This window comes from Suncus etruscus, chromosome 16 (genome assembly GCF_024139225.1).
Source record: "Suncus etruscus isolate mSunEtr1 chromosome 16, mSunEtr1.pri.cur, whole genome shotgun sequence".
Classification (NCBI taxonomy): Eukaryota; Metazoa; Chordata; class Mammalia; order Eulipotyphla; family Soricidae; genus Suncus; species Suncus etruscus.
In genome coordinates, this window is record NC_064863.1 from 60,128,222 (window position 1) to 60,151,864 (window position 23,643).

At 38.5% G+C, this 23,643-nt stretch overlaps 1 protein-coding gene and 2 non-coding genes across 6 annotated transcripts in view; all 3 read left to right on the plus strand.

Annotated features, from left to right (window-relative positions):
• Positions 1-23,643, plus strand: part of RUFY3 (RUN and FYVE domain containing 3) — a 94,545-nt gene that overhangs the window by 49,044 nt on the left and 21,858 nt on the right. For all 4 annotated transcript variants that reach the window (XM_049789911.1, XM_049789914.1, XM_049789912.1 and 1 more), the window contains 9 exons: positions 6,920-7,093; positions 9,092-9,209; positions 10,883-10,984; positions 11,749-11,872; positions 13,817-13,878; positions 14,680-14,745; positions 16,609-16,678; positions 20,250-20,342; positions 22,582-22,665. In XM_049789911.1, coding sequence (XP_049645868.1) covers positions 6,920-7,093; positions 9,092-9,209; positions 10,883-10,984; positions 11,749-11,872; positions 13,817-13,878; positions 14,680-14,745; positions 16,609-16,678; positions 20,250-20,342; positions 22,582-22,665 — 893 coding nt within the window. The remainder of the gene's footprint in view (positions 1-6,919; positions 7,094-9,091; positions 9,210-10,882; positions 10,985-11,748; positions 11,873-13,816; positions 13,879-14,679; positions 14,746-16,608; positions 16,679-20,249; positions 20,343-22,581; positions 22,666-23,643) is intronic.
• Positions 1,827-1,933, plus strand: LOC126032944 (U6 spliceosomal RNA). Its single transcript, XR_007504102.1, has one exon. It is a non-coding gene; the product is annotated as a U6 spliceosomal RNA (small nuclear RNA).
• Positions 5,630-5,734, plus strand: LOC126033146 (U6 spliceosomal RNA). The gene has a single exon (XR_007504295.1). It is a non-coding gene; the product is annotated as a U6 spliceosomal RNA (small nuclear RNA).

Consider the following 23,643-nt stretch of genomic DNA (forward strand, 5'->3'; position numbering starts at 1 on the left):
AGTTCCGTTTGGGCATTAAGCAAATTGGTCTTTAAGTGAGGAACTGCATGTACTGTATACATTAATACAGTATATGCATAGTACTTGACAATAGAGTATTCTGAATAAGTAAAATAATGAGAAAGGTCAAACTGAAAACTTCCACTTGTTTTAATTTGCATAGGTTGTGTAATTTACACACAGTACTGCAATGTATTACAGAAATAAAGTTAGTAAAGTAGGTACATTAAAGCACCAAAAACCACAGTACTGTACTGTAGAGTGTACAAGATGAAAAAAGGATATTTAAAATAAAATAAAATAATGGTGAAGAGATGGTCGTAAGAGTGAGCAGTCGCTAAACAGGTAGGTCATTAAGTGAGGAGTATCTGTATTTTTATTTAAGCACCATGATTACAAAGATATTTGTAGTTGGGTGTCAGTCATAAAAAAGAACATCCCTCTTTACCAGTGCAACATTCCCACCACCACTGCTCCCCATCTCACTCCTCACCTACCCTCCTGCCTGTATTCCACAGGAATTCTTCTCTCACTCATTAACATTGTCATGATAGTTGGTAGTGTGGCTATTTCTCTAAATGTACTCACCACTCTTTGTGGTGAGCTTCATATCATGAACCAGTCCTTCCAGCTCTCATCTCTATTATCTTTGGGCATTATTACAATAATGTCTCTTATTTTTCTTAAAACCCATAGATGAGTGAGACTACTCTGTATCTATCTCTCTCCCACTGACTTATTTCATTCAGCATAATAGATTCCATATCCATCCATGTATAGAAAAATTGTTCCAAATAAATTTCAGGAGTATTTGATCAACTTCTTTGAAGAATGTCATGGCTACATTTATAGGAATTGCTGTACAATCTGTAAATCTGTACAATGATTTGGGGAGTATTGTCATTTTAATGATATTAATCCTCCCAATCCATGAGCAGGGTATGCGTCTCCATTTCCTCGTGTCCTCTTTTATTTTTTTTTATTTTATTCTTTTTTTCACAGAATTATTTATGGTACATAGTGACAATGAATGAGGGGCATTCCCAACCACCCTCTTTTATTTCTTGAAGCAGTGCTTTGCAGCTTTTTTTGTGTAGGCCTTTTACCTCTTTGGTTAAGTTGACTCCAAGGTATTGAGTTTGTATGCCACTAATATGTATGGGATTGTTTTTTTTTTATGTCCATTTCTCCTCTATCATTATTTGTGTTTAAGAAAGCCATTGATTTTTGCGTGTTAATTTTGTAGCCTGCCACTTTGCTATATGATTCTATTGTTTCTCGAAGCTTTTCGGTAGAGTCTTTAGGGTTTTCTAAATATAGTATCATGTCATCTGTGAACAGTGAGAGCTTGACTTCTTCCTTTCCTATCTGGATGCCCTTGATATCTTTTTCTTACCTAATCGCTATAGCAAAAACTTTCAACACTATCTTGAATAGGAGTGGTGAGAGTGGGCAGCCTTGTCTTGTACCAGATTTTAGAGGAAAGACTTTTAGGTTATCTCCATTGAGAAAAATATTTGCCATTGGCTTGTGGTAGATGGCCTTGACTCTACTGAGAAAAGTTCCTTCCATTACTATCTTCATGAGAGTTGGGTTTGTTTGTTTGTTTGTTTGTTTTTGGCCCCACAGCCGGTGACACTCAGGGGTTACTCCTGGCTATGAGCTCAGAAATCACTCTTGGCTTGGGGGACCATATGGGATGCAGGGGATGGAACCGAGGTCCGTCCTGGATCAGCCGCCTGAAAAGCAAATGCCCTACCACTGCACTATCGCTTCGGCTTTTGATGAGAGTTGTTTGTTTTTTTTAAATCAAGAATGGGTGTTGGGTGTTCACTTAGGCAGCACATATACTAAAATTGGAATGATACAGAGAAGATTAGCATGACCCCTGCACAAGGATGACACACAAATTCGTGAAGTGTTTCATATTTTTAAAAAATGGATGTTGGACCTTCCAAATGCTTTCTCCCCATATATTGATATGATCATGTGGTTTTATTTTTCCTTTTGTTGATATGGTGTATTATGTTGATTGATTTATGTATGTTAAACCATTCCTGCATTCTTGGAATGAAACCTACTTACTTGGTCGTGACATATTTGACCTCCTTGATGAGGCGTTGGATCCTATTTGCCAGGATTTTATTGAAGATCTTTGCATCTGAGCTCATAAGGAATATTAGTCTGTATTTTGTTGGGGTTTTTTTGTTTGTTTGTTTGTTTGTTTTTTGCCGCATCTCTGTATGGTTTTGGTATCAAGGTGATATCAAAAAAACTTCATAAAAAGTATTTGGGAGTGTTCCTGTTTCTTCAGTTTTATGAGTCTGAAAAGGATTGGTAGTAGTTCCTCTTAAAAAGTTTGAAAAAACTGGGGCTGGAGAGATAGCACAACGGCGTTTGCCTTGCAAGCAGCCAACCCAGGACCTAAGGTGGTTGGTTCGAATCCTGGCAACTCATATGGTCCCCTGTGCCTGCCAGGAGCTATTTCTGAGCAAATAGCCAGGAGTAACCCCTGAGCACCACGGGTGTGCCCCCCCCCCAAAAAAAAAAAGTGAATCCATCTGGGCCTGAGCTTTTGTTTTTGGAAAGATTTTTTTTTTTTTTTGGCTTTTAGGCCACACCCAGTGATGCTTAGGAGTTACTCCTGGCTTTGCCCTCAGAAATCACTCCTAGTGCGGGGGACTATATGGGACACCAGGGGATTGAACACAGTCTCAAGGCAAATGCCCTACTGCTGTGCCACTGCTCCCGCCCTTGGGAGGACTTTTGACTACCATTTTAATTTTCTCAGTAGAAAATCTAGATATGCTACATCATCCTGATTTAATCATGCGAGATTAAAAGAGTCCAAGAATTTATCCATTTCTTCCAGGTTCTCATGTTTTGTTGTATAGAGTTTCTCAAAGTAGTCTCTGATTACCCTTTGAATCTCTGTAGTATCTGTAGTGATCTCCCTCTTTTCATTCCTTATCCGATTTATTAAGTTTCTCTCCTTTTCTTTGTGAGTTTTGCTAGTGGTTTATCAATCTTGTTTATTTTTCAAAGAACCAACTTTTGCTTTTGTTGATCTTTTGGATTTCTTTTTATTTCCACACTAATGATTTCTGCTCTGAGCTTTGTTATTTCCTATGCCTACCTATTTTTGGTTTCTTTTGTTGATCATTTTCTAATTTTATAAGTTGTGCCATTAAGCTATTTATGTAGGCCCCTTCTTCCTTCCTGATGTGTGCTTGCTATAAATTTTCCTCTTAGAACCACTTTTGCTGTGTCCCATAAATTCTGATAATTTGTGTCTTCATTGTCATTTGTTTCCAGAATTGTTTTGATTTCCTCTTTGATTTCATCTCTGACCCACTGGTTGTTGACCTATCCATTTTAATATCACTCCAGGCCCCAAACGTTTTTAAACTCTTTAGTTAAAAATATAAGTCAGTGGGCCCGGAGAGATAGCAGAGTTGCTTGCCTTGCAACTAAGGTGGTTGGTTCGAATCCCGGTGTCCCATATGGTCCCCCGTGCCTGCCAGGAGCTATTTCTGAGCAGACAGCCAGGAGTAATCCCTGAGCACCACCGGGTGTGACCCAAAACCAAAAATAAATAAATAAATAAATAAATAAATAAATAAATAAATAAATAAATAAATAAATAAAAATATAAGATAGTATGAAAAATCATTTAAGTATTCATATTCAACTCAATGTTTCATTGTTTTAATAAATAAATTAAACCATTGTTTTAATAAATAAAACCATTGTTTTAATAAATACAAAATAAATAAATTTTAATGAACAGGTCAGAGTAACAGTACAGCAGATACAAAGGTGCTTGACTTATGCCCAGCTTATCTGCGTTCAATCCCCAGCATCCAGTATGTTCTCCTGAGCTCACTAGGAGTGATTGATTCTTCAGTGCAAAGCCAGTTGTAACTCCTGAGCACATCTGGTTATGGCCCAAAACAAAAATCAAACAAACAAAAAAGTTGTACCTACTCATCAGAAACTTCTCCATGATCTCTTAAGGTTACTGTATTTTCTCCCCCTTTTTGTTTTGTTTTGAAGTCACACTCAGCTGTTCTCAGGACTTCCTTCTAGTTCTACTCTCTGGGATCACTCCTGGTAGGTCATAATGGGAGCAGAGATCAAGCCCATGTTGACTGTGCTAGGCAAATGCCTTACCCATCGTACTATCTCTATGGCCCTAGCATCCTCTTTTTTTTTGGGGGGGGGTGGCACACCCGGCATTGCTCAGGGGTTACTCCTGGCTGTCTGCTCAGAAATAGCTCCTGGCAGGCATGGGGGACCATATGGGACACTGGGATTCGAACCAGCCACCTTTGGTCCTAGATTGGCTGCTTGCAAGGCAAACGCCACTGTGCTATCTCTCCAGGCCCTAGCATCCTCTTTTTAACATCACAGATTAGTCCCACAAATTCATTTGGTGATTGAACGCAGTGGTATAAAGGCATCGTTGCTTCTAGGCCCTATTCTGCTTGCTAGTTGGAATGCTGCATTGTTAGAGAAAAACAAAAAACTCAAAAAGGGATATAATAGCTCAGTGGTAAATAGAAACAGTGTTTGATGTTGGCTCTCTGAAATGTGTGGTTTGCAGGCTTTATTTAATTCCATTTTTATTTAATTTCCTGCCTTCTATTGGAAAATCCAGTAGCTCTCTGCAAGTATTAGTGCATATCCTTGTACCCTTGCCTTGTTTCTCCAAATGAACACAGAAAAAATAGAGCAACATAAATGCTGGTAATGCTAGAAATTTCTGCCTGATCAATTTGTTCTTCATAACTGGGGTTTTGTTTTGGGGGTTTTGTTTGTTTTTTGGGTTTTTGAACCACACCCAGAAGTGCTCAGAAATTGTCCCTGGCAGGATTGGGGGACTATATGGGATGCCGCGAATCAAACCCAGGTCCATCCTGGGTCGGTCGCATGCAAGGCAAACATCCTGCCACTGTGCTATTGCTCCAACCTTGGAATTTGATGTGGTGGTGGTGGTGGTGTTATTGTGTTTATGTGTTTGTGTGTGTGTGTTGCGTTATGTATTTCAGTAACCCCTATGAATTTATTCTGTCTTAAGTATTGATACATCCACATTTGAGACACAGACCCCGAGCATTCCGAGATTTCCAAGAAAGAATTTAAGTCAATTCTGACTGTACCAATTCTAAATTTCATAATAAAGTATTTCTTTAAAATTGTTGCTATAGGGGCCCGGAGAGATAGCACAGCGGCGTTTGCCTTGCAAGCAGCCGATCCAGGACCAAAGGTGGTTGGTTCGAATCCCGGTGTCCCATATGGTCCCCCGTGCCTGCCAGGAGCTATTTCTGAGCAGACAGCCAGGAGTAACCCCTGAGCACTGCCGGGTGTGGCCCAAAAACCAAAAATAAATAAATAAATAAATAAATAAATAAATAAATAATAATAATAATAATAAAATAAAATAAAATAAAATTGTTGCTATAGTAAACCATGATTGATATAACTGAAACTATAGACTTATATATCCTTTTAACTTAATGCAAAGACTGATGAGCTTAGAATTAATAGCTGATTCTGCTCATTCAATTGAAAGCAAGATGTAAATGAAAACTCGCAGCAATAAAAGAAAAAAAACATAAGAAAGAAAACTCTCTTCGGCAGCACATATACTAAAATTGGAATGATACAGAGAAAATTAGAGTGGTCCTTGCGCAAGGATAACATGCAAATTTGTGAAGTGTTCCATATTTTTAAGGAAAATTAATAATAAAAATAGTATCAAAAAAACTTTTTAGATTAAACAGGAAATTTGGAATAAAGCAGTGTTTTGTGGAGGTTGGAGAGATATACAGTGGGTATATACTTGACTTACATGCAGCAGATTCAGATTCAATCCCCAGCAAACAATCTGGTCTCCTGAGTACCAGTAGAAGCAATCCCTGATAGCCAAGAATAACCCATTAGTATATCTAGGTGTTCCCCCTCCAAAAAAGATAAAATGTTTTGTGTGATTATCCATATTATGAAGTCATTGTTTTGGTATATTTTAATCATAGTACTTAGCATATTTATTGTCTCAGAAAAGTTAAAAAAATTAATTCTCTAGCCCTTTATTGGTATTCATAAAAATTTCACATATAGGATGCTATGGAGGCTATACATTAGTTTGCTTGTTAAATACAAATCCAGAACCTACCATTTTTGAACGATTTAGTTTTGGAATACTTAGTTGTTATGGATCTGTGTACAATGGTGTATTTGGAACAGAATTTCTAAATATTTTGCCCTCATTTTGACACTGACTTTTCTTTTATGAACATTTCACCTGAGTAAGGAATGAAAGGAGGTTGGTCATGTGTGGAAGTAGAAACTAGTGTAAAGACTGTAAGAGGGAACAATAGGTGGCCAGGATAAGGTGCTGGGAGTATTGAAATACTGTATTTCAGGCACAAAATTTGATTAAAAAAAAAACAAAACAAGTTTTACATTTTTGTCAGGGATTTTTTTTTTCGTTTGTTTTGTTTTTTGTTTTTCAGGCCACATCCGTTAGATGCTCAGGGGTTACTCCTGGTTACGCACTCAGAAATTGCCCCTGGCTTGGGGGGACCATATGGGACGCCGGGGGATCGAACCGTGGTCCTTTCCTTGGCTAGCGCTTGCAAGGCAGACACCTTACCTCTAGCGCCACCTCACCGGCCCCTGTCAGGGATATTTTTAAGAGGAACTGACTTTTTATAGTAACTAAGTGGCAGAGACGAATACAATAAAAACTAATAGCGAAATTTGGAGACACTGCTCTGATTCTTGTCAAGATACCAATATTAGCCATGAGAGTGCTTTCTGCACCATGAATGTGTCAACACACTGAAATTACATTGACTCTTAAAGTGTACAATTTCCAATAACCAAGCTTTATTCTATGCTCCTTTGGTTGCAGATCCTAATTATCTCATGGCTAACGAACGCATGAACCTGATGAACATGGCCAAGCTGAGTATCAAGGGACTGATTGAATCTGCGCTGAATCTTGGGAGGACTCTGGACTCTGACTATGCACCTCTTCAGCAGTTCTTTGTGGTGATGGAGCACTGCCTGAAACATGGCTTGAAGGGTAGGCATTGGCCTCCAAATACAAGTATGCATGCAGCTATCTTTTAGTAATACAACCTCATGAAGAAAAACATCCCTTGTGAAGCCAGTGAGTAAGAAACTTGAGTTAGAAATAGTAACCTAGGGGCCGGAGAGATAGCACAGTGGCAGGGTGTTTGCTTTGCATGTGGATCACCAGGTAGGGACCCACTTTGATTCCTGGCATTCCATATGCCGCCCCACCCTCACCCCACCCCACCCCGAGCCTGCCAGGCGTGATTTCTGAGTGGAGAGCCAGTACTCCTGGCCTCTGAGTGCCGCCAGGTATGACCCAAAAACCAATCAACAAATAAAGTTAAAAAGAAAAGAAAAAGAAATAGTAACCTTGTAGGATGCAACCTACATTGAGCACAGGGATATATGGTTTGCTTCTTGGACTTAGAAAGCTTGAAAAACTCATGAAAAGCAAGAACTGGAAGGATTGCTAAATTTAATTAGTTTGACACTGCAGTTCTGTTTTGACAGGTAGAAAAGGGGGGTAATTTGCTCAAATCCACACAGGCAGGGCACAGCAAGTGCTAGAACTAACTTTGTGAACTGTCAGAACTGACAGTTAAAACCAGAACGGCATTAAAAATAAAGGAGGTTGGGCCGGAGTGATAGCACAGCGGTAAAGCATTTGCCTTGGACGCTGCTGACCTGGGATGGACCCAGGTTCAACACCCGGCATCCCATTTGGTCCCCCAAGTCTGCCAGGAGCGACTTCTGAGCCAGAAGTAAACCCTGAGCACTGCTGGGTGTGGCCCCAAACCCAAAAATAAATTAATTAATTAATTTATTTATTAATTAATTACAAAATAAAGGAGGTTGGGGCCGGAGAGGTAGTCTGGAGGTAAGGCATTTGCCTTATATACAGAAGGACAGTGGTTCAAATCCCGGCATCCCATATGATTCCCCTGAGTCTGCTGGAGTGGTTTCTGAGCATAGAGCCAGGAGTAACCCCTGAGCGCTGCTGGGTGTGACCCAAAAACCAAAAAAATAAAATAAAATAAAATAAAATAAAATAAAATAAAATAAAGGAGGGTCTTCTTAATAGTTTCCTTCCTTCTTCCTCACTTTGCAGTCTTTGATAGTCTTTCTGGAATGCATGTTTTGTTATTTATTTCTTTTTTTAAAATATTTTTGTTTAAGCACCATGGTTACAAACATGTTTGTAGTTGCATTTCAGTCATATAAAGAACACCCCCCCTTCACCAGTGCAGCATTCCCACCACCAGTGCCCCCCATCTCCCCCCTCTCACGCCCCCTACCTGATGTTTATTTCTTTTTTGGGGGGGTTCACACCCGGCAGCATTCAGGGGTCACTTCTGACTCTATGCTCAGAAATCTCTCCTGGAAGGCTCAAAGGACCATATAGGATGCCAGGATTAGAACCACCATCCTTCTGCATGCAAGGCAAACGCCCTACCTCCATGCTATCTCTCTGGCCCCCTGTTGTTTATTTCTTTTTTTTGGTTTTTGGTTTTTGGGCCACACCCAGCGGTGCTCAGGGGTTACTCCTGGCTGTCTACTCAGAAATAGCTCCTGGCAGGCATGGGGGACCATATGGGACACCGGGATTTGAACCAACCACCTTTGGTCCTGGATCGGCTGCTTGCAAGGCAAACACTGCTGTGCTATCTCTCTGGGTCCCCTGTTGTTTATTTCTTACAGAACTTTTCTTTCCTAACACACACAACTCTTAAGTACTACATTGACAAGATACAGGGATAGTCCTTAAATTTTTCCTTACAGGAAAAGAATTGAGTCTTGGTAGTAGAAGTTTTTTAGTTTTTTCCTCATAAAACTGTACATTTTTGGAAGCATGTTATAACACTGATAATCTAGTATTAATTAGTATTAGTATTTGAATGGTCAGTGATTGAATTGGAGTGCATATTTTGTATGTATGTATGCATGTAATGAAGATATGTTTATATTTAATAAATATATTAAAATGTTACTTTTTTTATTACCTTAGCTAAGAAAACATTTCTTGGACAAAATAAATCTTTTTGGGGGCCTCTAGAACTAGTAGAGAAGCTTGTTCCAGAAGCTGCAGAGATAACAGCAAGTGTCAAAGACCTTCCAGGACTTAAGTAAGTTTAAGGTTGAATTCTGTTTGTCAGGAAAAACATTATTAACTATTTCCTTGAAGAATGAGATTAAAATTAGTAATGGCTATAATACATTATTTTATAACAATCAAAATGTACTGTATTTTTAATGGGTACTGCTGTAGAGAACTGGTAATATAGAATATTGAGAAGTATACCCATAAGATATTTATTGCTAATCTTAGATAGGTGGTCTTCATGTTAAAGTTTCCATTTTAAGATTCTATTAAGATCATTGAGTACTTTGAGTATTAAGAAATTAGATCTATGGGGCCGGGAAGGTGGCGCTAGAGGTAAGGTGTCTGCCTTGCAAGCGCTAGCGTAGGATGGACAGTGGTTCGATCCCCCGGCGTCCCATATGGTCCCCCAAGCCAGGGGCGATTTCTGAGCGCATAGCCAGGAGTAACCCCTGAGCGTCAAATGGGTGTGGCCCAAAAAACAAAAAACAAAAAAAAAAAGGAAATTAGATATAGGGGCCTGAGAGATAGCATGGAGGTAAGGCATTTGCCTTTCATGCAGAAGGTCATTGGTTTGAATCCCGGCATCCCTTATGGTCCCCCGAGCCTGCCAGGAGCGATTTCTGAGCGTGGAGCCAGGAGTAACCCCTGAGTGCTGCTGGGTGTGGCCCAAAACCCAAAAAAAAAGGAAGGAAGGAAGGAAGGAAGGAAGGAAGGAAGGAAGGAAGGAAGGAAGGAAGGAAGGAAGGAAGGAAGGAAGGAAGGGAGGGAGGGAGGGAGGGAGGGAGGGAGGGAGGGAAGGAAAGGAAAGGAAAGGAAAGGAAAGGAAAGGAAAGGAAAGGAAAGGAAAGGAAAGGAAAGGAAAGGAAAGGAAAGGAAAGGAAAGGAAAGGAAAGGAAAGGAAAGGAAAGGAAAGGAAAGGAAAGGAAAGGAAAGGAAAGGAAAGGAAAGGAAAGGAAAGGAAAGGAAAGAAAAGAAAAGAAATTAGATATAGAAAGGTAGTGAACTAACTGGACTTAAGAAAGTAAAAGTGTGGGGCTGGAGAGATAGCATGGAGGTAAGGCGTTTGCCTTTCATGGGGGAGGTCATTGGTTCGAATCCTGGCGTCCCATATGGTCCCCCGTGCCTGCCAGGAGAAATTTCTGAGCCTGGAGCCAGGAATAACCCCTGAGCACTGCCGGGTGTGACCCAAAAACCACAAAAAAAAAAAAAAAAAGAAAGAAAGTAAAAGTGGAATTTCAAAGCCAATATTTATGTGCTTGTCAAGCAAGCCTAATGTCTCTGCCTGAACACCAGAAAAAGAGTAGTAGTAATCACCTTTTCGAATTATACTGGTTTAATTTTAATCAGATAGAGATTTAAATGACCTGTGTCTGCATTATTAGTTGGGTATTTATATGATTCACACCAAATGTTTGAGATTACTCATAAATCCTCTTAGGAGGGATACTAATCAAATGTATTGTTAATCAAGTTTACATGGAATATGAATCTGAGATTCCTGCCATCTTGCCTTTAAATTTCACAGAATTAATTCACTATTCTTCACAGGAGCATTTGTGTGGAACACACCTGCCAGTTTCTGCCTGTCCACATAAATTCCCTTGTATTGGAACCATTAGCAAAAATAAACAAATTTGCTCCCTTGTTATCACTTTCCCTACTACTCTTAGATGTTTTAGTATTTGTGTTTTGTAGGACACCAATAGGCAGAGGAAGAGCGTGGCTTCGTTTAGCATTAATGCAAAAGAAACTTTCAGAATATATGAAAGCTTTGATCAATAAGAAGGAACTTCTCAGGTATGAACATCTGGTTAAATTTGTTTTTTCTTTGTTCTAAATCATATGCTGTTATATCATGCCATTTTGCTATTTCTTTTTTTCCTGATTTTCGGACTATACCTGGCAGTGTTCAAGACTGACTTCTGGCTTTATGCTCAGGGACCATATGTGATGCCGGGGTTAGAATCTTTGTCAGCCTCATTCAAGGCAAGCACCCTATCTGTTGTATTGTGGCACTGGCCCTAATTTTACCATTTTTTTTCTTTTCTTTTTTTTTTTTTTTAGTTTTTGATGTTGGGGCCACATCCAATGACACTCAGGAATTACTCCTGGCTATGGATTCAGAAATCACTCCTGGTTTGGGGGACTATATGTGTCTCCATTTTTTTCTTTTTTTTTTTTTTTTTTTTTTTTGGTTTTTGGGCCACACCCGGTGACGCTCAGGGGTTACTCCTGGCTATGCGCTCAGAAGTCGCTCCTGGCTTGGGGGACCATATGGGACGCCGGGGGATCGAACCACGGTCCGTCCTAGGCTAGCGCAAGTAAGGCAGGCACCTTACCTCCAGCGCCACCGCCCGGCCCCGTCTCCATTTTTTTCACATACTGTAGTACACTAATTGATTTGTACATATTGAGCCTTTCTTGCATCCCTGAAATAAAAAAATAAAATAAAATGATTATTTCTTCCATCCCTGGAATAAAAAAAAATAAAATGATTATTTCTATCATTGGATTGTTGATATTTTAGTATGATAGACTAGTTTATGGATTTCTCTTAATAGTGAATTCTATGAACCCAATGCCCTCATGATGGAAGAAGAAGGCGCCATAATTGCTGGTCTGTTGGTGGGTCTGAATGTCATTGATGCCAATTTCTGTATGAAAGGAGAAGATTTGGACTCTCAGGTATGGGAAAAATTCTTAGCTACTCTGATTTCTGTTAAGTCTGAATGATTTAGTTTAGGGATCTCGGAGAGGTAGTACAGTTGGGAGAGCATTTGTCTTGCACATAACCAACACGAGTTCAATCCCCTGGCATCTCATAAGAAGTAATTCCTGGGGCCGGGCGGTGGCGCTAGCCTAGGAGACGGACCGCTGTTCGATCCCCCGGCGTCCCATATGGTCCCCCAAGCCAGGAGCGACTTCTGAGCGCATAGCCAGGAGTAACCCCTGAGCGTCACCGGGTGTGGCCCAAAAACCAAAAAAAAAAAAAAAAAAAAGAAGTAATTCCTGACAACAAAATGATGAGTAAATCCTGAACATGGCTGTGTGTGGCCCCAAAATAAAAAATAATTATTTAAATTATTTGGCACTAGGTTATGCCAAATAACTCAGGAAATTACATGACTCATAAGTTGGATACCCTTTAATTTTGTTTTTTGGGTCACACCTGGCAGTGCTCAGGGGTTACTCCTGGCTCTATGCTCAGAAATCACTCCTGGCAGGCTCAGGGGACCATATGGGATTGCCGGGATTTGAACCACCGTCCTTCTGCACACAAGGCAAATGCCCTACCTTCATGCAATCTCTCCAGCCCCCACGATCCCCTTTAATTTTAATGTGAATTAAAACACTGATTTTTTTCCTTCCAACTTGGTCTATGTTGCTTCATATATTATGTTTACATATAGTTCTCTCCTTTGTGAACATAAATAAACTGCCCAGAATGTCCCCCCCCCAACTTTTTTGGTCTTGTCTTAATTTTAATAAATAAGAAAACCACAATTGGGACTAGAGAGATGGTACAGAGTTGAGACACTTTCCTTGCATTCAGCTGACTATCATTTGAATCTCTAGTACTACTTTGTATTCAAATCTACAAATTTCTTTCCTTTTTTTTTTTTTTTTTTGTTTTGTTTTTGGTTTTTGGTTTTTGGGCCACACCCGGTGACATTCAGGGGTTACTCCTGGCTATGTGCTCAGAAATCATTCCTGGCTTGGGGAACCATATGGGACATGGGAGGATCCAACTGCAGTCTATTCTAGGGTAGCATGGGCAAGGCAGACGCTTTACCGCTTGCACCACCACTCTGGCTCCTTCTTTTCTTTTTTAATGAATTACTTTATTTAAACACCATGGTTACAAATTTTTCATAATACAGTTGCTGATTTTTTTTCACAATTGCAAAGTTGTTTATTATTGAGTTTCAGTCATACAATATACCACATCCTTCACCAGTGCACATTTCCAACTACCATTGTCCTCAGTTTCTCTCTTAATCTCCCCGTCTCTGCCTCTGAGACAGACATTTTTCCCCTCTCTCATTTCTCTTCTTTCTTCCTTTTTATTTCCCTTTTTAGACAATGTCATTTGCAATATTGTTGCTGAAGGGGTATTATGCCTATCACTTTATCTCCTTTCATCATCCAGTTCTTGTCCACAGTGATCATTTCCAAATATCATTGTCATAGTCATATTTTTTATCCTAACAGCACTCACCCCACTATTTGTGGCAAACTTCCTATCATAGACTTATCCTCCTGGCCCTTGTATCTATTGTCTCTGCATAATATTACTGTACTATATTATTATTTTATACCACAAATGAGTGTGATCATTCTATGTCTCTCTCCCTCTGACTCATCTTCACTCATTTCAATCAGTATTCTATAAATACATCCATGTATAAGCAAGTTTCTTGACTTCTTTTTTCCCAACAGCTGCATAGTGTTCCACTGTATAAATGTACCACTCATCTGTTCTCAGACACTTAGATTGTTTCCAGAGTCTGGCTATTGTGAATAGTGCTGTGATGAACATAGGAATGCAGAGGGCTTTTTTTGCATGGTTTTTTGTTCTTTATCTTGGGAAACATAGTTGATTTTATATTATGAAAATTCTCTCTGTAGGTTGGCGTTATAGATTTTTCAATGTATCTCAAAGATGGAAACAGCAGTAAAGGTAGTGAAGGGTATGTACAAAAAAACTGGGATTATTTTTTTCTTTTGTTTCCTTTGATGGTAGTTAAAATTTACAATACTGCTTGACTAGAGAAACTGAAGAACTTCTGAAAACATAGGTTTACTGGAGCCTTCAGGTTAGTGGACACAAAGTCATATTATTTTGGTAAAAGGGATTTTAATGAAATGACTTCTGCCATCTGATTTAGGGATGAATTAAAATTATTAGAACAAGAACATGATGGGTCATCTCTTAATTATTTTAAAACATAGTGTTTTTGAACAAAGGACTGAATTTTCAGTTTACTTAAAATGTGTTTTATAGTACACCATGGAGTTATGTAAAATGATAACAATGGGAGGAGCTGAGTGGAACTTTTTGAAATTTCTGTAATACTTTTATAGTTCTTGTAAATCTAACTTAGTTTTAGATTTCAAAGTTCCAAGTTTTTAAAATACTGATGTGGTACTTGAGATGAGTAGCACAGATTAGACAGAAACACAAAAGAATTTACCAAGAAGAAAATACGTTATTCCTTAGACATCTCTGATAAATGCCATATTGTAGCATTGTACTATTTCTAAAGTTTGTCAACTTCACTAGAGTCTTACTAATTTAGGTGGATTTGGGTATATCTCTTTTTTAAAAAAATTTAAGTCTTGTTGCTATGTACTGAGATGATCTATATCAGATCTCACTCTTCCACAAGTTCTTAACTATGGGTAATAAAAAGATAGGGGTAGAGGAAATGTTTATTTTTTTATGCTGCTTATTTAAATTTTCTCTTATTTTGCTTATTTCTCTTATTTAGAGATGGCCAGATTACTGCAATTCTGGATCAGAAGAACTATGTTGAAGAACTCAACAGACATCTCAAGTAAAGAATGATTAAATATTGGTTTCTTTGGTTTGGAGGTTTTGGATTTGTGGTTGTTTTGTCTTGTTTGTTTGAGGGGAACTTTTTGTTATTTTCTTTTTGTTTCATTTTTGAGCTTTGAATCCTTTTTTTTATTCTGTGTACTTATCCCACTAGTAAACATAAACATGTACTCACATGCTTCAAAAACAGTCCCCAAAATTACTTTTTTTGACAAGGTAATCAGTGGTATTAGATCTTTAAAATGAAAAGTTTCACCAGCATGACACCTGTCATCATCCATGTTTTTAGATTTTATCTCCGCCCTTATTGATTGGTTCCCATATGTCAGAAGAGTGAAATGTATAAGATAACCTACTATTCAGACCTCTCCTGTTCTTTTCTAGAGTTCTATTGAAGTGAAAGGGAAATTCAAGCTAATGGACAGTGAGGATAAATTCAGATAATATTCAACAATATTCATAGGAAACTGCTTGTCAAGCACTATATTTTACTTTTGATTACCTTTAATGAATAGCTGCATATGGTTGTTATATAATAAATAGTGATTAGACATATTCAATAAAAACTTTTTATATGTGACATTGACATTGATGACCTACTTAATTTAGTAGATCCAGTAACTGATTTTTTTAGAGTAATCTTAGAAAAACCACACAGTGCCTTAGCACCTATAGATTAATTATATCTTGTGAGTCCAAAACATTTCTCATTTATCCATTTTACTGGTGATATTAATTTACTCTTCATAACAGTACCATTCATTTATTAAGTATTCACTGTTTTTTTGTTATTGTTACTGTTTGTTTTGGGGCCACACCCAGAGGTGCTCAGGAGTTACTCGTGGCAGGTTTGGGGAACCTTATGGAATGTTGGGGATCGAATCTGGGTCGGCGGTATACAAGGCAAATGCCCTCCCTACCCACTGTTCTTTTCGCTCCAGCCCCGCTGTGTATTTTTTTTTAATTTCCAAACATGGAACAATCTCTTCTTTACTGATGATAGCTAGCCAAACTATAGGTATTCTCAAGTATGTTGATAATTCTTATCTAATGTGACTTGAAAAAGTCAGAAGAGTTAATGTACTCATTCCTTATTACCTTGTTTTTTGTTCAGTCACTAAACATTCTAGTACACGCCCTGTAGATCAGAACTAATAATTATAGTATATTATAGGGATAATAGTCAAGAAAATGTGTTTAGGGCCAAAGCAATAGTACAGCAGGCAAGACGTTTGACTTGCATGTGACTGACCCAGGTTCAATCCCCAGACACCCATATGGTTCTCTGACTCACCAGAATAATTCCTGAGTGTGGAACCAAGAGTAATCACTGAGCACCACTAGGTTTAGCCCACAAACAAACCAAAAAAAAAAAATGTGGTTACAATTGATGATTAAAAAAAAAGCAGGACACAATTATTTCTAACTTCATGCCCCAATTCTTTTATGATTAGGATACCTAATATGAAGGATTGTTGCAAAGAGTGAAATAATTTAGGATCAGATTGATGTATGAAAAGCACATTTATAGAGCATGATATATATAGTAAAATTTAGAGCTTTTCTATGGTATATTTATTGTTTACTTGACAAATGCTTAGTCGTGTAAACTCAGGGCCAATGTTTCAGTTAAGACACATAGTTGTTATCTTCAACCCAGAGATCTGTGTTGAGTCCTGGACATTAAACACTGAGTGATAAAAAGTGATGGTATTTAAAAGGAATGATATTTGGCAGTAAGAATATAGGAGTAAGAGTTTGGGGCCCCGGGTCCAATCCTCAACACTGCAAGAAATAAAAAGATAAGTTATGGTGTTATTTGTTTTTCAAAAGAGCTCATTTTGTTTTTCTTCTCTGATAGTGCTACTGTAAACAACCTTCAGGCAAAAGTGGATGCACTGGAAAAATCCAACACTAAATTGACAGAAGAGGTAAGCTTTTAGGGAATCTGATTGCTTCAGAGTTTAATAATTTATGTTAGTGAAAGCAATCATTTCTGTGGAACTTTTGAAATAAAAGACCTACTCTAAGACATTCATTATTGATTTATTCAACCCATTTATGCACTCGAGCTAGACAAAAGTGTGTGTGTACAAGGCACTTGCTTTGTGTGTATTAGATTGTAAAGCTCCCCATGGTGTGGAGCATATTTTCTTCTTTGGATGATGAGGAACTTAGAGGGTTCTGTTTAGAAGACCTCCTGGATTGACTGTGTGCAAGGCAAATGCCCTACCACTGTGCTATCTGTCTGGCCTTTCTCCCTAGATTGTCTTTCTTATTTTTTCCATTTGGATTTTGGGTCCAGTCCAGGCACTGATTTCAGGCTATTTCTGACTGTGCTCAAGACTGGCCCCTAGTGATACTTGGGAGAATATGTCTGTGTATGCAACACCAATGTCTTTATTGCCTTTACCCTCTGTTCTCTCTCTGTCTCTCTCTCTGTCTCTCTGTCTCTCTCTCTGTCTCTCTCTCTTTCTCTCTCTCTCTCTCTATCTATCTCTCTTTTTCCTAGATTTCCTAGACTTATTTTCTATATTTTTTTTTACTAATTCTTACTATAACACTAAGATTTAACAAGTTGTTGACAGACTTTTCAGTATGACCCTTCACCAGTATGACCTCCCTCAACCAAGTGTTCCCAATCTCCTACCCATCACCATAGCCAGCCTCCATGCAGGCACAAACAAATATACTTTCTACTACTTGTTAAAGGCAAATTAAATTATCAAAACTTAGATCGACACAGGTCAATATGAAATAATTGTTAGATCTCTTCACAGTATCACTAAGTCAGCACTTAAAGATTTACTGGGCTGTGGTTGATGCTAGTTGAGCCTTCTGTGTTAATGTTTAGGCTCACTGAAGTTGGTAGACTACTCTGGAATTTTTCTATCAGTGTTTCTGTGATATTACTTGGCTGATACTACTACAAGATAGTGAGATGTCTCTTACACATGTGAGCACCTCACCCAGAACTTCTAGATCTAAACAAATTTGGTGGCTTGAAAGTAATAAGATTAAGTCTCATAGCTGGGCTGTTTCTGTAAGAAGGTATAGGGGATATCATTTGTCATTTGTTGTAGTTTATGTAGGAAAAGGAATTTGCACTACTATCATTCGCCCTTTCTGACAATGACACAGAAACATCAGCCAGGACTGAACTACCTGGGAACTATTATCATTATTATCTTTATATGCATCTTTATATAGCATTAAATGTTCCTATGAAAAACTATGGGAGTTAATTAGGACGGCTAAGATTTTATCTTCTCTATTTCTATTTATATTAATAATGGAGTACTTCTAGTTTAGATAAAAACAAGTTATCTCAAGAGTGGGAGTTAACTCAAAGTCCTAGAGCAAGTGCTTTCTATGATGGAGGTCTTGGTTCATTCCCTGGCACTACATGGTTCTCTGAGCATTGCCACAATTAGCCTCCAACACTGTACCAGGAATAGCCCTTGGCACTGCCAGGTATTGGCTCCAAATGCCCAAAATAATAATAAAATAATAAAAAAATAAAAATAATAATAATAAAAAAGTAAGATAAGCAAAATCAAGGTACTTTGTTGATGGTTATGATTTGGTAATTATACTTAGAAAACACAGGGAATTAAATCCCTAAGACACTTGCAGTCCTATTAAGTAATGTTAAATAAAATCACAGGGATGGGGGGAGTTTAAATCAAGTTTAAACTAGTCAGCAAGTACAATAAAACTTGGTTTTGTTTATTATTATATCTTTTTTTTAATTTTTTTATTTTTAATTATGAGAACAATGATGCAAAGAGGACAAGGTAAAGTTACAGTAAAAGAACAATAGCCCATAAACAGAGTTCTCAGAAGAAATCCCCTTGCTGATACCTAAATATTGATCTTACAGTCAAAAATTAAGAAAAATAAGGCAGAACACCTGTACAATTACTTTGTCCACAAGTCCCCAGATTGTAGTACATTATAACATTTCTTAGCAGTACACAAAGCAACATAAAGCCATGAGATTTATGTTACTCTTTAACTTTGAAGGTATAGTATTTTTATATATTCATGCACATACATATTAGTTTAAGTTAACATCAAAAGTTTAAGAGTTTTTTTTTGGGGAGGGGGACTATTCAAAAGGGCACAGTAAAAATGGTGTTAGAGTGGCAAATATTGTTTGCATAGGCCCACCAAAATATGGGGGTCATATATCCTATTTTTTAACCAAGTTTAAAGCACTAATCAAAAATATGCTGTTAAATTCTTTTTCTTCAGAACATTCATAGCTATAAAATCACGTTCCTTATTACTCAGTTCTTTTTTTCTTTTCCCCTTCCCCAGACCATTATTACTCAGTTCTGTGGATTTCATTTTTGACATTTGCTTTTGTTTTGTTTTTTGTTTTGGGACAAAACCTGGTGGTGTTCATGAGTTTTTGGCTTTGCACTCAAGAATCACTCCTGGCAGTGCTTGGGGAACAATATGGGATGCCAGGGATTAAACCTAGATTGGCCAAATGCAAGGCAAGCGCCCTACCCTCTATACTATTCCTCCGACACCTCTTTTATGATTTTGAGCCTCCTTAGTGGTTGTTAGGAGCTAAACCCAGCACTGATCGCATACCCAGCATCTACTGCAACCTTGAACTGTCGCCCTAGCCAAGAATTTCATTTGGGATGTAGATTCTTTTTTTCTTTCTTTCTTTCTTTTTTTTTTGTTTTGGTGTGTGTGTGTGGGACACCCAGTATCACTCAGGGATTACTCCTGGCTCTGTGCTCAGAAATTATAACTGGTAAGCTCTGGGAACCATATGGGATGCTGGGGATCAAACCCAGGTCGGCTATGTGCAAGGAAAATGGCGTCACTATATTATTGCTCTGGAGCCACGGGAATGTAGATTCTTAAATTATATAGAACTTTTGGGAGTAAGAGAAATGTTATGATGGATAAGGTGCTTATCTTGCACACAACTGACTCAGGTTCAATCCCTAGCATGCTGTATGGTCCTCCAAGCCCAACAAGAATAAACCCCAGCACTGTGGATGTGACTCTTCCCCCCCACAAAAAAAAATGTTTTCTAATCATGGGGCCAGAGCCAGATAAAGCCTTGTATGCCCCTCAATATCACAGGAGCTTGGGATCCAAAAAAAACTCCATACAAATTTGAGTTAAGGGGGGTGGCAGAGATAGTATGAAGGGCATTGTGCTTGCCTTGCATGCAGCCAACCCAGGTTCAATTTCCACTCCATATGGTCCCTTAAGCACTACTAGGAATGGTCCCTGACCCCAGAGCTAGGAATGGGCCCTGAGTACAACCTTTTTGGTGTGACCAAAAAAAAAAAAAAAAAAAAAAAAAGACACCCTTGAGGAATAAGCATTCTTAACATCTGGCACTAAAAAAGTTTATACACAAAAACTTCTATTAAGATCTTAAAAATGTTATCTAACATACTTTATAAGTTACTTTCTCTGGTGTTGATAAAATGAAGATAAAGATTAAATTTTTAATTTTATCCACAGCTTGCAGTTGCAAACAACAGGATTATTACCTTGCAAGAAGAAATGGAACGTGTTAAAGAGGAAAGCTCCTACATTTTGGAATCCAATCGGAAGGTTACTCTCATAATATTTGCAAAATACTTCTAGAGGGCATGGCAGTATTTAAGTGAAAGGACCATTAGAAGACTGCTTGGAAGCTGTAGACTTTTGCATATATGAAGCACAGTGTTACTTTGGAGACAGTGACAATTGAGTAAAAGATAAAAGATATGGGAGGATGATAGTCCTATAGGAGGCTCCTTGGCTTCACCAAGGAATTGAATGTCAATGATCTAATTCAGTTTCTTGCTCTTATGTACTACTGATTTGAGTAGTACTACTGTATTTTATAAATGTGTATATTTTATTAAACTTAATATTATATTTAGCCCACACTACTGGGTTTTTTTTTGATTGTTGTTTGTTTTTGGTGAAGCAAAATAGTTCTATGGAAAGAAATTTAGAGAGATGTAAGGGAAGAGAGTGACACATGTTCAAGAGTGAACACATACTGGGGTGAGAATAAAAGTATGGTGGGTAAAGCTCTTGCTGTACAGGCAGCTGACCTGGTTTTGGCATTCTATATAGTCCCCCTAGAACTACCAGGAATGATTCCTGAGTACAGGGTCAGCAATAACTCCTGAACGTCACTGGATGTAGCCTAAAAAAAAAAATTGAGAACACAGGTTTCTGGGTTTGGTTTGGTTTTTCATAAACAGGTGCCATTTTGTTTAACTGATAATACTAGAGGTTACTAATTAATGAATTATTTGGATAACATCCTATAAAGCCCAAAGTTTATATGTATTTATGTAATCAAGTTTTTTGCAAGTTTTTTATGTATTGCACAATTCCAAGTCTTAAGTAAAGAACATAATTTGACATAGATTTTTATGATGACTGGAGATCATAACTATAAACATTGGCAGAACTATAAAACTGTTCTAGATTACAGGGGTATTTATCTACTTTAAGAGTGCTTGAAATTGGGGCCGGGCGGTGGCGCTGGAGGTAAGGTGCCTGCCTTACCTGCGCTAGCCTAAGGAGACGGACCGCGGTTCGATCCCCCGGCGTCCCATATGGTCCCCCAAGCCAGGAGCGACTTCTGAGCGCATAGCCAGGAGTAACCCCTGAGCGTTACCGGGTGTGGCCCAAAAAAAAAAAAAAAAAAAAGAGTGCTTGAAATTGAGGTAACTTCTGGCACCGATATTTAAATATATCCAATTTTCTGTGAGTGATTTTTTTACTTCCTATTTATGATTTGATGACATCTCTTCTTCCTGCTGTTAGTATCATTATCTATAGAAAAATTTCCATACTCCCTTTTAACTTGATGCTTTCAACCTATTGTAACCTAGGAATCCAGATATCCAGTTATTAAAATTATTTCTTACAGGTATGCAACTAGCCTGGGTTGGGACTAAAATATTTTTCTACAAGTAACACGTTTGATTTTTAACATGTAGATTTTGTAAAATTAACATGTAGACTTTGTAAAATAAGAATTGTCCTATTATGGGGCCGGCGAGGTGGCACTAGAGGTAAGGTGTCTACCTTGCAAGCGCTAGCCAAGGAAGGACCGCGGTTCGATCCCCTAGTGTCCCATATGGTCCCCCAAGCCAGGGGCAATTTCTGAGCGCTTAGCCAGAAGTAACCCCTGAGCATCAAATGGGTGTGGCCCGAAAAAAACAAACAAAACAAAACAAAACAAAAAAACAAAGAATTGTCCTATTGGCTGACTTATTTTATGCTTATGACCACTAAATGATTCAGACATCAAATGCAGGATCTCTGTAAAGGAAATATATTACCATTTGATCAAGGTTTTTGGCATAATTCGTATTTTACATTAAGTGCTGTTTTACTTTTAGAGACTGAGTTTTAGGAGATCTACCTTAGGTATTACCTACTTTTAGAACTAAATAAAATGGCAAGAAATCCCCAATTTAGCTTAAGAGAATGTTATTTTAGGGTTAGAGTGATAGTACAGTGTGGGGAGCTCTTGCCTAGCATACAGCTGACCCAGGATTCAATCACCAGCAGCCCTATGGTACTTGGAGAACCACCAGGAGTAATTCATGAGTATATGACTAGGATTAATCCCTGAGCATTGGTTGGTGTGGCCCAAAAAACTAACGAAAGAGTTTGTTATTCTTCCTCTTACTAGAGTACCATTTTCTTTGTTAGTTTTACTCACTGATAAACCTACTTAGGTATAATTATTTTTTTTCTTACTAAATAGCAGTGCTAATGTTTTCTAACTTTGAGTAGAATCTTTAAATCCTTAAATATGCACTATTTCTCTCTTTTCAAGGGTCCCAAACAAGACAGAACTTCAGACGGGCAAGCTCTAAGTGAAGCCAGAAAGCATTTAAAGGAGGAGACACAATTACGACTGGTAAACTTTGCTCAAATTTTAGTATTTCAAGAATTGAATGCACACCCCCTATAAAGAAGCTATATCTTACAAATCAAAACACAGAACCTCAGTAGTTGCCTAACAAATCTTCATGAGCCCTGTAAACTATTTCTTTTAAACTCATTTTTCATTAGAACGTTTTCTTTGTCTGTTCTCATCAGTCCATAGGTATTTGCCGATCTGTTGTGGGTTTTTTATCTTATGTTACTAATTTTTTTTTTTTTTTTGGTTTTTGGGCCACACCCACTTGACGCTCAGGGGTTACTCCTGGCTATGCACTCAGAAGTTGCTCCTGGCTTGGGGGACCATATGGGACACTGGGGGATCGAACCGTGGTCCGTCCAAGGCTAGTGCAAGCAAGGCAGGCACCTTACCTTTAGCGCCACCGCCCGGCCCCTCTAATTTTTTTTTTTTTATTTGAGGGGTGTTTGGAAGACAGCACCAGGCATTCAACCTGGGGTCTCACGTTTTTGGTGGGGTTTGTTTTGGTGGTGGTGATGGTTGTTTTGTTTTGTTTTGTTTTGGAACCACACCCTGCAGTGCTCAAAGGTTACTTAGAAATCACTTCTGGCAGACTCGGGGAATCATATGGGATGCTGGGAATCAAACTCAGGTCTGTCCTGGGACGGCCATGTACCAAGCAAACACACGCCCTACTGCTGTGCTATATTTCCGGCCAGGGTCTCACGTATTTAGGAAAGTGTTCTACCCAATGAGCTGTATCCCAGCCCTACAGTCTGTTTCTATATAAGAATAGCAGGTTTGGGACTGGAGTGATAGCACAGTCATAGGGCATTTGCCTTGCACGAGAATGACCGGGCCAGACTTGGGTTAAATCCCCAGCATCCCATATGGTCCCCAAGCCTGCCAGGAGTGATTTCTGTGTACAAAGACAGGAGTAACTCCTGAGCACCACTGGGTGTGCCCCTCCTCACGAAAAAAGAAAAGTAGGTTTGG